The 13,222-nt window shown below is 45.6% G+C and overlaps 1 protein-coding gene and 1 long non-coding RNA gene across 3 annotated transcripts; both read right to left on the bottom strand.

The window, feature by feature from the left end:
• Positions 1-107: 107 nt before the first annotated feature.
• On the bottom strand, positions 108-11,623 carry sp1 (sp1 transcription factor). Of its 2 annotated transcripts, XM_035761157.2 has the most exons (7): positions 11,481-11,623; positions 10,759-10,835; positions 8,787-9,878; positions 7,930-8,137; positions 6,043-6,184; positions 5,369-5,559; positions 108-2,572 (listed from the first exon to the last, which is right to left on the bottom strand). In XM_035761157.2, exons 1-7 carry the CDS (start codon positions 11,485-11,487, stop codon positions 2,265-2,267), a joined length of 2,025 nt encoding a protein of 674 aa, XP_035617050.1. In that variant the 5' UTR covers positions 11,488-11,623; the 3' UTR covers positions 108-2,264. The 2 variants fall into 2 exon arrangements, with proteins under 2 accessions (XP_035617050.1, XP_035617051.2); XM_035761158.2 differs by lacking the exons at positions 108-2,572; positions 11,481-11,623 and adding an exon at positions 11,392-11,480 and having other exon boundaries at positions 5,313-5,559.
• Positions 3,453-4,843, bottom strand: LOC127932087 (uncharacterized). Its single transcript, XR_008143980.1, has 3 exons — positions 4,463-4,843; positions 4,211-4,414; positions 3,453-4,162 (listed from the first exon to the last, which is right to left on the bottom strand). It is a non-coding gene; the product is annotated as an uncharacterized LOC127932087 (long non-coding RNA).
• Positions 11,624-13,222: the final 1,599 nt, after the last annotated feature.

Genomic DNA, 13,222 nt, shown 5'->3' on the forward strand with positions numbered 1-13,222 from the left:
TGTGGTTGGGCCCCTGCGGGCATCAAACCCACAATCCTGGCGTTGCAAGTGCCATGCTCGACCAACTCAGTCAATAGGATCATAAATCTAAAAGAACAGATCACACATTTTGTATTCATAATTTTTAATCCAGCTGTTGGCATTTGTAGTAATAACATTCAACAAAAAAAAACTCCCTTTTTAAATGAAATAAAAACATTAAGGGCACTTGTCTGAAAACTAAATTGCAAGGATAGGAGTACAAATCAAATACTCAAACAATGCATTCAAATACATTTCCCACAACTTGTAGTTGATCAAGCTTGAAGTGGACATCAAGTCAACAGGGAGTTAAGTACTTAACCCTCTTCAAATGTGTATCCAAATTGGCATCCTACTCCCTTCAGTGCACTACTATTGACCAGGTCCCATAGTACTACATAGGGAATAGGGCGCCATTTGATGCACATTTAGAACCCCGGCTAGTCAGTCTTCTGCAAGACATCTGACTGACCACACTACTGAAACTGACTGGATAAAAATAGTGACGAGGTCAATCTTAAAGTTTGATCGACCCTGGCTTTCTGTTTGAGACAACCTAATGATGCTGTTCTTACGTAATAAATCAGTACTTAATTTCAAAACATGCAGGCCAATGCTGTTACAGAAATAGGGTTGTATAAATGTGGTTTTCCAGAAAAGTGAAATTCCTGGAAAAGGGATTGCGTAAGCAGGAATACCTAACAAGGTTTCATTAACCTAGGAATGTTACCGGTCTTTTGCAACCGTAATACAACCAGGTCCGGACTTAGGTTATATTGACTGTCTAGAACTGACGAAACATTCCATTCCACAGTTCTCTTAAAACAGAATATGGATTTTTGGTTTTAGCTGAAATTTATTTTTTTTGCATTATTTGGAAATAAGACGTAAAAAAAAAGGGTTAAAGTAGTCTAGGAAGAATTTATCTAAATGCATCAGAGAGAACTTGAGTATGAAGCAAAAGGACAAATATACCAGAAGTAAATCATATGTACTGGGACTGGACTGTATTGAATACATACATAGTTCATTCTATAGACAGAACACTTTTTGAAATAGTTTAAACAAAATCTACATTTATATAAAAGTTTAGAATAGAAGTTTAAGATTGATTGTGTATGAGAGACTCACAACAGAAAGGCAATCTCTTGCAACCATATATAAAGTTCAGTTGATCCTTCCTATGCTAAGAATTTCCGTAGCTTTACACGAAAGAGAAAAGAAAAAACATATGTACATACAAAAAGACTTATCCCAAATGTTCTCTTTTTTGCTATGATAAATGTATCAAAGCATGATGGCTTGAATGTGTACCTATATAATAATCATATAAAAAGGCAAAAAACAAGGAGATATTTCATGACGATTTTAGATTTGTGTCCCTGTTTAGTACACTACTTTTGACCAGGACCCCATGTAGGTGATTGTGTCCCTCCCTGCTGATTAATGCTCCTGGGTCTGGGCTGGATTCAGGGACATGAAACATGCCAAACGCAGATACAAATAGAAAAAAAACAAGAGCCGATTCCCTTTTTCTACACCATCTGAACGTTGTGTAACGTTACATCCTCCTGAACAGGCCCCAGAAGTCACTAGTGACCAAATAACGGTGAGCCCCTCCCCCATCCACACTGGCCTCCAATGAGATAGAACCAACGGTGATACCGGGCTAGACAAGAGAAGGTGTGAGAGACCAGGCGAAGGCCCAACCCACTCAACCAGCTAGTACAGTGGAGTACTGAAGTTATCCCTGGTGTATACTGTACTATACCCAGACAGAGGGGGGTTGGACAAGAGACCTGAGAGGGGGTGTGGCTCCGAGCCATGGGGAGGGGACTCTTGAGTAGTGCGTTTCTGAGTTATGTACAAATAGAGATTGGAAGTGATGGATTTGTATTGTGTTCCAGAGAAGGTGCCTTTGTGAATGTGTTACTAGGACAACCACTGTAGTAGTACCATTTCATGCCCTTCCATTATCGATCAGATCTAGGTAACTAACATCTAGACTGCTCTCCACCCGACTCACAGCCAATGAAATGGGTAAGGTCATGGAAATACGCCATAACAGTGGATCTGAAGGGACTCCCTGGATCCTGTCTCAGCTTTCAAAAATATCTAAACAAGAGCTCTCCCCTCCCATTATTAGCCCTTAGTTTTACTGTATATAATCTAGACACATATAGCCCTTATAGATCAATGTCCGCTGCTCCACTACCGTCCTGATCCCCACAACCAATCAGTAATCAATATCCATTACTGTTGATGGAATGCAGGTCAGCCACCTGCATCACGTTGATGCCGCTGCTGGCCAATCGGGCGATGCCCTCGGGCGACAGTGTCTCCATGGCAATGAGGGCGTGTTGGTCATTGACCACACCCCCAGCCCCGCCATCTGTGGCTCCGCCTCCACCCGACTGAGGGGCGGAGTTATCGGAGGTCACAGCGCCACCAGTGGTTCCTTTCTTGTTGAGGTGGGTCTTGAGGTGTTTGGAGAGGTGGTCGCTGCGCATGAAGCGCTTTGGACACTCTGTACACGTGAACTTCTTCTCACCTAGATGGCATGAAGAGGTTACAGGTTAGTAGTGATTATTCTTGTAACCTGGAGAAATGTCTCCTTCAAAAACAGAACAAATGTCTGGCATCAGTGGTTTCTTTCATCATGATTATTCAGAAAAAAACATACCTAATCTGCACAGAGGTCAGTGTTATGTTGGGACCAATAGGAGAAAGACAGAAGTGTCTAAATGACTGAAATGGTAAATCATTACGCAATAGGGTCAAAGGTTATTCCCGAGACCTGGTTATCACCATATAATAACCTAGTCAGAGGTTGTAACTAGGGCCCCAGAGTTGTTCCTCGTCCAGTCATCACAAGGTCAGCAGTGACCGGCAACAACCAGAGATGCACTATGCAGATATCACTCCATTATTTCCTGGCTAGCGAGCCTAATTTCAGTTTGTTTGACAAAAAACAAACAAGTATAATGTAGAGAATCAGTTGATCTAAACCTCTGAAATATTTTTTCCAGCTGTTTGAAGCTGGTGTACAAAAACAAGAAGCATATCTACAACTCACCACTCTAGACCGATCTGCAACTCACCACTCTAGACAGATCTACAACTCACCACTCTAGACCGATCTGCAACTCACCACTCTAGACCGATCTACAACTCACCACTCTAGACCGATCTACAACTCACCACTCTAGACAGATCTACAACTCACCACTCTAGACAGATCTACAACTCACCACTCTAGACAGATCTACAACTCACCACTCTAGACAGATCTACAACTCACCACTCTAGACAGATCTACAACTCTAGACAGATCTACAACTCTAGACAGATCTACAACTCTAGACAGATCTACAACTCTAGACAGATCTACAACTCTAGACAGATCTACAACTCTAGACAGATCTACAACTCTAGACAGATCTACAACTCACCACTCTAGACCGATCTACAACTCACCACTCTAGACCGATCTACAACTCACCACTCTAGACCGATCTACAACTCACCACTCTAGACCGATCTACAACTCACCACTCTAGACCGATCTACAACTCACCACTCTAGACCGATCTACAACTCACCACTCTAGACCGATCTACAACTCACCACTCTAGACCGATCTACAACTCACCACTCTAGACCGATCTACAACTCACCACTCTAGACCGATCTACAACTCACCACTCTAGACCGATCTACAACTCACCACTCTAGACCGATCTTACAACTCACTATTCTATGTGAAATTGGCCAGGTCGAACAAAAGTGACATATTGCAGCTTTAAAATTACTAGAGGGGCTGTTTCAAACCCGGTCTCAGAATGGGGTGAAAATTAAAGCCATATTGGTCAGGGATATATCCAAACCAGTCTTGTGTGGTGAGGCTGGATACGGGGACATTCACAACACCACCTCCTGCTCTGTTTGTGTGGTGAGGCTGGGTACGGGGACATTCACAACACCACCTCCAGCTCTGTTTGTGTGGTGAGGCTGGGTACGGGGACATTCACAACACCACCTCCAGCTCTGTTTGTGTGGTGAGGCTGGGTACGGGGACATTCACAACACCACCTCCAGCTCTGTTTGTGTGGTGAGGCTGGGTACGGGGACACAACACCACCTCCAGCTCTGTTTGTGTGGTGAGGCTGGGTACGGGACACAACACCACCTCCAGCTCTGTTTGTGTGGTGAGGCTGGGTACGGGGACATTCACAACACCACCTCCAGCTCTGTTTGTGTGGTGAGGCTGGGTACGGGGACACAACACCACCTCCTGCTCTGTTTGTGTGGTGAGGCTGGGTACGGGGACATTCACAACACCACCTCCAGCTCTGTTTGTGTGGTGAGGCTGGGTACGGGGACACAACACCACCTCCAGCTCTGTTTGTGTGGTGAGGCTGGGTACGGGACACAACACCACCTCCTGCTCTGTTTGTGTGGTGAGGCTGGGTACGGGGACACAACACCACCTCCAGCTCTGTTTGTGTGGTGAGGCTGGGTACGGGGACATTCACAACACCACCTCCAGCTCTGTTTGTGTGGTGAGGCTGGGTACGGGGACACAACACCACCTCCAGCTCTGTTTGTGTGGTGAGGCTGGGTACGGGGACATTCACAACACCACCTCCAGCTCTGTTTGTGTGGTGAGGCTGGGTACGGGGACATTCACAACACCACCTCCAGCTCTGTTTGTGTGGTGAGGCTGGGTACGGGGACACAACACCACCTCCAGCTCTGTTTGTGTGGTGAGGCTGGGTACGGGGACATTCACAACACCACCTCCTGCTCTGTTTGTGTGGTGAGGCTGGGTACGGGGACACAACACCACCTCCAGCTCTGTTTGTGTGGTGAGGCTGGGTACGGGGAGAGCTAAATTGACAACTTCCATAGACTGGTTAGCTGACAATGACGCGGGCTCTTCAAATGGGGCAGAAGGCCATGTGCTGTGATTCTGGATGGTCAGATCGCGAGCAACAATGACAAGAAACTGCCATATGGGGGCTCCTTAGTGACCGATTTCAGCTAGTTTGACCTTGTTCTCGATACCATGTCTTGTTATGAGGCATTCTGATGGCCGTCACAGCTGACATTAGCTAGCTAGCCAACAACTGTAACAACTCATTAGAGAGAAAAGTGCTCATTGTGCAACTTGATGTATGTTTTCAATGAACATGGGAGATTAAATCTATTGATTTACATGTTGCCAACCCAGTCTGTTTTGCTCCATAGTTGCGTGCGTCGGTTTTGTCGCTAAAACAACCAACCATCGTCTCTGTTATAACGTATCAATAAAGATGCCATTTAAAAATCGGCTTGGCCGTCTCACCTGTGTGTGTCCTCTTGTGGCGTTGCAGTTCGTCTGAGCGAGTGAATTTCTTCCCACAGAAGGACCAGCCGCAGACGAAGGGTCGTTCTCCAGTGTGCCAGCGAAGGTGAGCTCTCAGGTGAGATGTCTTACCGTACACCTTCCCACAACCTGGCATGTGACAGATATGCTGCTTCTTCTTATTGGGATCTCTGAACAGGAAAAGGGGGAATTGACAGTCATTTTGCTGCTAGGCTATTAGATGTGTGCCACCAACCTTTTTCTGCAGTTTCAGAAATATTGCCCCCAGTCTGCGCATATCATGCCGCTCAAATATACTTCCCACCCGGTCTCTCCGATGAGCTTGCATTGTTATTCTTTTCCTCCTCTCTCTTGGCATCAGCATTTTTTATTCATCAGGATTACTCCTAAATCAAAATCTAATCTGCACAGAGGTCATTGTTACGTTGGGACCAATAGGATCAAGACAGAAGTATGTGCACACGAGTCATAAGCAATAGTGTCAGTGGTTCTTCCTGAAACCTGGTTATAAACCCACATAACCAACCTGGTTCCTGGCTACGTCATCGTAAAATCAAGAGAAAGGCTTTCAGGTGATAAAAACCAACATTTGACCCAGCTCTTGGCGTTTCCCCGATAATGCAATAGTGTTGACAGACTCAGATGTTATGTACCTCGCCTCTCCGTCCTTGCAGAAGGGACAGGTGCAGGCTTCCCTGCGTGTCCGGCGGTTCTGAGGCTGAGGGGACGTGTCTCCCTCCTCCATGACTGTGCCGTCATCAAGACTATCTCCCCCTGCCTGCAAACCCTGGTCTCCTGTGGAGGAATAAACAGGAACTTCAGCCATTACAATAAACATACAGTGTGTTTACAAACATCATTGGCCTTCCCGTCCATGAAAGCTTACTGGAACGAATCAATTGTTTTAGGTGTGTATCTAGAGCCATTGGACATTACAGATACAAAACCACCTTCAAGTAAAATCAACATTTATTGGTCACGTACACAGTTTAGTAGATGTCCTAGCGGGTGCAGAAAACTGCTTCGCATAAAGAGAACTGCTTCGCATAAAGAGAACTGCTTCGCATAGAGAACCTCATGACAGTCAACAGACCAAATACAATAGCATGTGATTAATTATTCTGCCATTGTACTGTGGAGACTAAACCAGTTTAAACATCTTATTATCCTACCTACCCAAATTAAAATTACAAGTCCAACCAGTATGGTCAGGTTGAGGCATTGGGGAAATCCATGTTGAATTTTATGTCTAATTTCAGGACAGAAAAACTATAGCAAAGCCATAAAATGTAAATGCTGGTAGGAACAGGGCAAACTTGGACCACATAACGTTTGTCTGTCTGTGGGGGCCCGGATAAGACACTGACAGGGTGGGTGGGGTGGTTACACCCCCTTCATCTACTCCAACTGACTGCCTGACCAGACAAACCTCTCACTAGCCGACCAGACAAACCTCTCACTAGCCGACTGCCCGACCAGACAAACCTCTCACTAGCCGACCAGACAAACCTCTCACTAGCCGACCAGACAAACCTCTCACTAGCCGACCAGACAAACCTCTCACTAGCCGACCAGACAAACCTCTCACTAGCCGACCAGACAAACCTCTCACTAGCCGACCAGACAAACCTCTCACTAGCCGACTGCCCGACCAGACAAACCTCTCACTAGCGGATTGTCACTGACCCACGGAGGAGTAAAGGAAATGCTTAGTCAATGCCCATCTGTTACTCTGAACACACACCATGTAGATACTAGCACCATGTAGATACTAGCCCCATGTAGATACTAGCACCATGTAGATACTAGCACCATGTAGATACTAGCCCCATGTAGCGTGAACAAGGCAAACCAGTTGGCTTACTTTACACTTACTTTCGCATTCCAGGCATCAAGCTACATTTGTTTGTTGACATCAAATCATTCAAAACCGACTGAATGAAAACCTTTAATCTGATTACATCAATTAAAGTGCAGATATGGGTAAGTCTACAACTGTGACCACCCGTGCATCAAGCGAAGTAACATTAAAAATATATCTATTTTAAAAAAAACTCCAGCAAAAATCGGTCAGTTATATGGGCTGCGTCTCAATCCACCATATCCGTCTAGGTCGGCCTTCCCCGTCTGAACGGGTTGGCTTCGAAAACTATTATGACCAATCGATGGAAAGAGACTCTCGCGAACATGATGGCGTTCTCCATCTTGCGCTACGACCTACACAAGTGTCACGTGTCACGAGACTCGTCTGAAGGACTCATAAAAAAGTAGTATGGAGGTAATTTGGTGCCCCCTCCCAAAAATAAGGGGTTACACACACACACACACACACAAATATATATATATATATATATTTTAACTGACTTGCCGGGTTAAATAAAGGTTAAAAAAATATATATAAAAAAACTAACCTTTATTTATAGCAGTCCTTTGTTTCATTTATGAATGCGTTACTCAATGCGTTTCTATGGGCTGTTAGTAAAAGACTAATTCAAATTCAATAGGATAAGTGTTCATTCAGTCCCGAGCAGAACACGTACCAGCTGTGTTAGAGATGGTGATGGGGACTCCTTGTAGCTGGTGCATCTGTAAACCAGAGTTCTGCAGTGTGTTGAGGTTGATGGTGTGCAGGCCAGGGAGTTGCATGGTACCTCCCTGGGCCTGGCCCAGCTGAGAGAGACCCTGCATGGGGGCCAGGGTGATCTGGGTCCCCGCTGGGCTCTGCAGCTGGAGGGTCTGCCAGCTCACCTAGAGGGATGAGGTAGAGGAATTGATTAGCAGATCGAGGAAGTCCATATTGATCGATTAGGAACGGACACATTTAAGTTATATTTTCCATTCGGCCTGTTCCGAGGCCGTCATTGAAAATAAGAATTTGTTCTTAACTGACTTGCCTAGTAAAATAAAGGTAAAATTAAAAGATTATGTTGGACTGAGATGAGTTTACATTCCCCTTTTGTTTTCTCTCTGGCATCAGTGGGTTCTTTCATCACAAACTATTCAGAAATTAAAACATCATACATCATCTGCACAGAGATCATTGTTACATTTGATCATTAGGAGAAAGACAGGAGTGTCTAAGTCAGTGGTTCCCAACCAGGGTACCGAGTCTATCCACATGGGATACTATGATAAGACTCATGAGACCATAGGCCTACTGTTAAACTGCAAGAGGGGGTACTTCAGGGGTACTCCAGCCAGAGCAACATTCAGTTAGTTGGCGGTACTGTAAGGGGAAAAGGTGCTAAATCACAAATGTAAGCTATAGGGCCAGGGGTTTATACCCGAGAACTGGTTATCATCTTATAATAACCTAGTCAGAGTCTGTAACTAGGGCGCCAGCACTAATCAACAAATACATTCCGAAAAATCTTGAGTAGAACTCCTTCTAGCTCACCTGTCCGTTGAGCCCGACGGTCCTCAGCAGGATGGGAGAGGTGTTGGGGAGGGTCTGAATTTGCAGGTTCTGCAGGGCATCCTGGGTAAGCGTCGGGGTCGCGAACACCTGTCCCCCAGCTGAGATTGTCTGCAGGGAGGTCCCTCCTTGGATGAGCTGCTGGGGTTGAATGAGGATCTGCTGCGGCTGATCTCTGTTATCTGGCTGGATGGGGATCCCGCCGCCAGAATTCTGGAAGCCGTTGGTGCTCTGAGTCTGCTGTGTCATGCCTCCATACGAGGTGCCTGTCTGAGTGGTGGTGGTGGTCGAGTTGGTATAGTACGTGCCAGAGGTTGACACTACCTGTTGCATCAGCTGCTGGTTAGAGCCTCCGTCCCCTTCAGACCCACTAGCTGCACTGACCGGAAGGAGGGTGATATTGCCATTTAGGAGACCAGGCATATTAGCCAACTGGAACTGGCCCTGGTTGTTCTGCAGGACGCTGTTACCCAGACCTAGGTTCTGTAGGGGGATGGCTTGCTGTAGGACCCCGGCGGGCATGGTTAGGATATTTCCTCCACTCCCTGTTCTAACCAGCTGCTGACCCCCGTTAGGCGAGGAGACTAGCTGGAACTGTCCTGCCCCAGCTGCATTAGGGTCCTGCTGCACCCCTGCCTGGGCAAACTGTAGATGCTGGCCATCCACCGTCTGGAACTGAGGGATTACCTGGTAATGGATGTTGGGCATGGACACAACCTGGCCCCCAGACATGGTGAGGACCTGCTGGCCCTGTAGAGAAGGAGCTGAGGACAGCACATACTGCTGCTGCCCCTGGTGCCCACTGGAGACCGACGTCAACACCTGTTGCCCCCTGTTCTTCCCCGAGTCGCCCGCGGTCATGACCATGCCAGTGGAGTCGGTGGTGATGGTGTTGGAACCACTGGAGCTACCGAGACTGACAGGGATGATCTGCCAGCTCCCATTGGCTGTCTGGGTCAGCTGGGCTTGGCTTAGGTCTAACTGTTGTTCGGAGCCGGAGTCACTCTCGCCTGGGGTGTCGATTCTACTACAGGTCGCTGCCAACAGAGCTAAAGGAGAGGGCTGCTGGGAGTCCTGCAAAAAAACAAAGTTGGATTTTTGTTGTGAAGCTACTAGTATACAAAACTCAACACATTGTTCACAGGAAGAGTAGCTCCTACATGTGCAACAGCTAATGGGGATCTAATCAATAAGATACAGCATCACAAAACTTTACCAAAGGGGTTCTGTTTGATATAACAATGTGATCTGCTTTTCAAGGTGTTCATAAGATAAATCTAGTCTGAAAGAGTTCAATTAAAACCACAGTGAAAGACAAACAATAATTAACATAATGTAAAATTCTTGTCACATTTGCCATGGTTTTAACATCACACCTACAGTGAAATGTGACAGTACACACAGCATTCCAGCGTATGTGCTGCAGCAGGCATGAGTGAGAGGGCAAGCCACGGGAGAGGAAATGGGGGAGCGCCAGTGGCAAATGGGTGGGATCACATTTTTTTTTTAAAGAGCAGCGGCGGGCTAAACTTCCCCTCCCCCAACCCACCCACACCTTTATCTTGCCCTATAAACTAGCTCACTCAGCCGAAGCCACCCCCTCCGACGCCAGCCAAAATGGGCTGTGCGAGCTGCTGTACGGGGCTGGCAGGAACTCCCCGTGTGGGATCATCCACCTCTACGACTGCCTATATCCCCACCCCGGTGACATGTGCTTGTGAGAAATCAACAACACTGATCAAAACCCATTCCCACCACTGACCACAGTTAAGCTACGCATTTATCCATAGCTAGCTAGATACAAATGTCTCATGCTTGGCTACTTTTCTAGCTAGTTAACGTTACATGTCAGGAGGGGGGAGGAAAGGGGGTAACGTCTCTAGCAAACATCAGAGGAATACATTGAATGCACGTTATCTGGGAATGTGTAATGTTATTTGACTGGCAAGCATACTTGTCCGGTATTTGTGTTTCGCTTTTGAAGGAAGCCTCCACCGCTTTCCACCATCGCGGCCATTTCATCCTGTTGGTCTGTAAATGTAACGTTGCAAATGGATTAGCTGCTAACAGTAGCTAACTACTTGATATTAGTTGCCAGTTAAACAAAAGCAAGCTAGGATATTACAACTGACACGTCTACGATACGTTCATTAGATAAAATAAAAACATTGCTAATACCACGAACTAGCAAACTAAGTTATGTAAGTTTTTCAACAACAACAAAAAAACAACCGCAAAACAGCTGCTAACTGGCTAAAGAAAGTAGCTAAATAGCTAGCTCGTAGCATGGCAACGATTAGTGGAGTCTTAATTACACAACCACAAGAGCTAACTAACGTTAGCTGCCTGACTAGCTAATGACATGATATTCGAAGAGTTGAAAATTGTTTTCCAACCTTAACTAGTTGTTAGCAAAGCTAGCTAATCTATCTCATACGACTTTTCATCCTAAGTGACTGGCTAACCATTAGCTCGTTAACGTTAGCTAAAGATTCAATAAATGGTTATCACATTTAGAGCTGAAGAGTTTGAGACCATGTAATTTCAGATTTGCCTAGCTTTATCTACTCCATAAACAATCACCTACCTATTAGTTAGCTTCATAGACTTTTACAAAACTACTGTAGCTACTTCTGAAAGGGGGGGAGAAGAGAGAAGAAAAAAAAGTTCACCTACCACTCATAATTTCGAGACGGGAGGAGTTTCTCGGGCTTCTTTCAGGTTGACATCAACTTTTTGCTCTTCAACCAAACATGCTGATTCTGCTACGAAGGAGAAAGGAGGAGATTTATTTTTTTAATCCAATCAGATGTCGAATTGTGTTGTTGTGGGCCAATGAAAATGCTGTTTTCTTTCATAACTTAGATCTCCCTCCCGGGGGGTTTCTACGTTGAGCAGTGTGAGTTTGATTTAGTAACTGAGCTACATCGGCTTGTATATTTGCGCTTAAATTATTATTATTATTTTTTTTAAACCTGTGGAACGACTGTAATCTTGTTCCCGAAGTGCCTGCATGCCACACCGTGCAACTTGAATCAAGTGCACCCCATGTCTGAGTGGCACTAACCGCTACCTAACAAGAGTTGTAGTTATTCTAAAATGGGCAGAGTTGACCAATGGGGATGTGGTCATGGGCGGGTATTTGGGTGGGGTCAACAAATGGTAGGTTGTACCTTTTAGCGGCTACGTTGACTAGTGTTTTTTGGCGGAAAAGGCGCCATTGACAAACATGACCTAAATAAATTGTTGTTGACGAGCCCAACAGTAACAAAAACAGGCCACATTCACAACGAAATACATCATACAATGTTTCATACATCCTTTACAACATAATGCAAATTACAGGAGGGAGGCTTAGAAATCGCTCAGCAACAGATGGGGCTAAACTTTTTCGCTGGCCACTCCCTGCCTGGATGAACATTGTGGGCTTGGGAACGTGCAAAGGGGAGGGCTGGGACCGGGGTGGGTGGAGAGACCCTTCAATGTGGAGGGACTCGTTTTGATAGCGCTGGGAGGAGATTTGTCGTGGGTGGGAGGGTTTTTACGTGTGAGGGGGTGTCCGTGGAACACATGTGGCCGGGGTAAACATTTCAGTCCCCTTAGGATGGAGTGTGGAGTTGCCAATGCTGGACAGCCACACACCCTCCGCCCTCCCATCGAAGTGGACCACCCCCTCCAGTCCACACTCCACCCCCAATCCATCGCTCAGTGGTACATCCCCAACTGTTCTCCAAGCCCATCTTGTAGATATTCAGAAGCACATAGACGCTGTTTTTAGTAGCCTTTTTTTTATATCCTCACAGTGGATATTGACAATAATATTTAGGTTATAAATAGGTTTTAACGACCATATGTTTTCTTTGTAGAACCAACCTCCCAAGTTTATTTACAGAACAGCTGGCATCCCATCACAGCCCATCTGCATCTATTCCTAACCCTACTGTAGGGAATTGATTTTAAAATGAAATAATAAATACAAATACGACTACCGTTTGAAAGATCATGGTCCCAAGTAGAATATACTTCAATCTTGTTTGAAGATCTTTAAAATAGTGTTGTTATTATACAAGTAACTGCCAAAATAATGAAAACACAAACACCAGTCAGAACAGCTACAATGCACCTTGGTATAGATTCTACAAGTGTCTGGAACTCTGTGGGAGGGATGCTGACACAGTTCTTCCATGAGAAATTCCATCTATTTGGAGTTTTGTTGATGGTGGTGGAAAACATTGTTTTCAATTGGGTTGAGATCTGGTGACTGAGATGCCTTGGCATATGGTTTCGATTGTTGTCATGCTCATCAAACCATTCAGTGACCACTCGTGCCCTGTGGATGGGGGCATTGTCATCCTATGGAGGCATAGCCATGGTAACCAAAAGAATGGCCTGAGCATTTTTATACATGACCCTAAGCA

Source organism: Oncorhynchus keta, chromosome 10 (genome assembly GCF_023373465.1).
Source record: "Oncorhynchus keta strain PuntledgeMale-10-30-2019 chromosome 10, Oket_V2, whole genome shotgun sequence".
In the NCBI taxonomy this organism is placed as follows: domain Eukaryota; kingdom Metazoa; phylum Chordata; class Actinopteri; order Salmoniformes; family Salmonidae; genus Oncorhynchus; species Oncorhynchus keta.

Coding starts and splice junctions, on each gene's coding strand:
- sp1 (XM_035761157.2), bottom strand. Junction 9,879..10,758: donor GAAACACAAATACCGGACAA/GTATGCTTGCCA, acceptor GTTTTTTTGCAG/GACTCCCAGCAGCCCTCTCC. Junction 2,573..5,368: donor CCACAAGAGGACACACACAG/GTGAGACGGCCA, acceptor CATGCCATCTAG/GTGAGAAGAAGTTCACGTGT.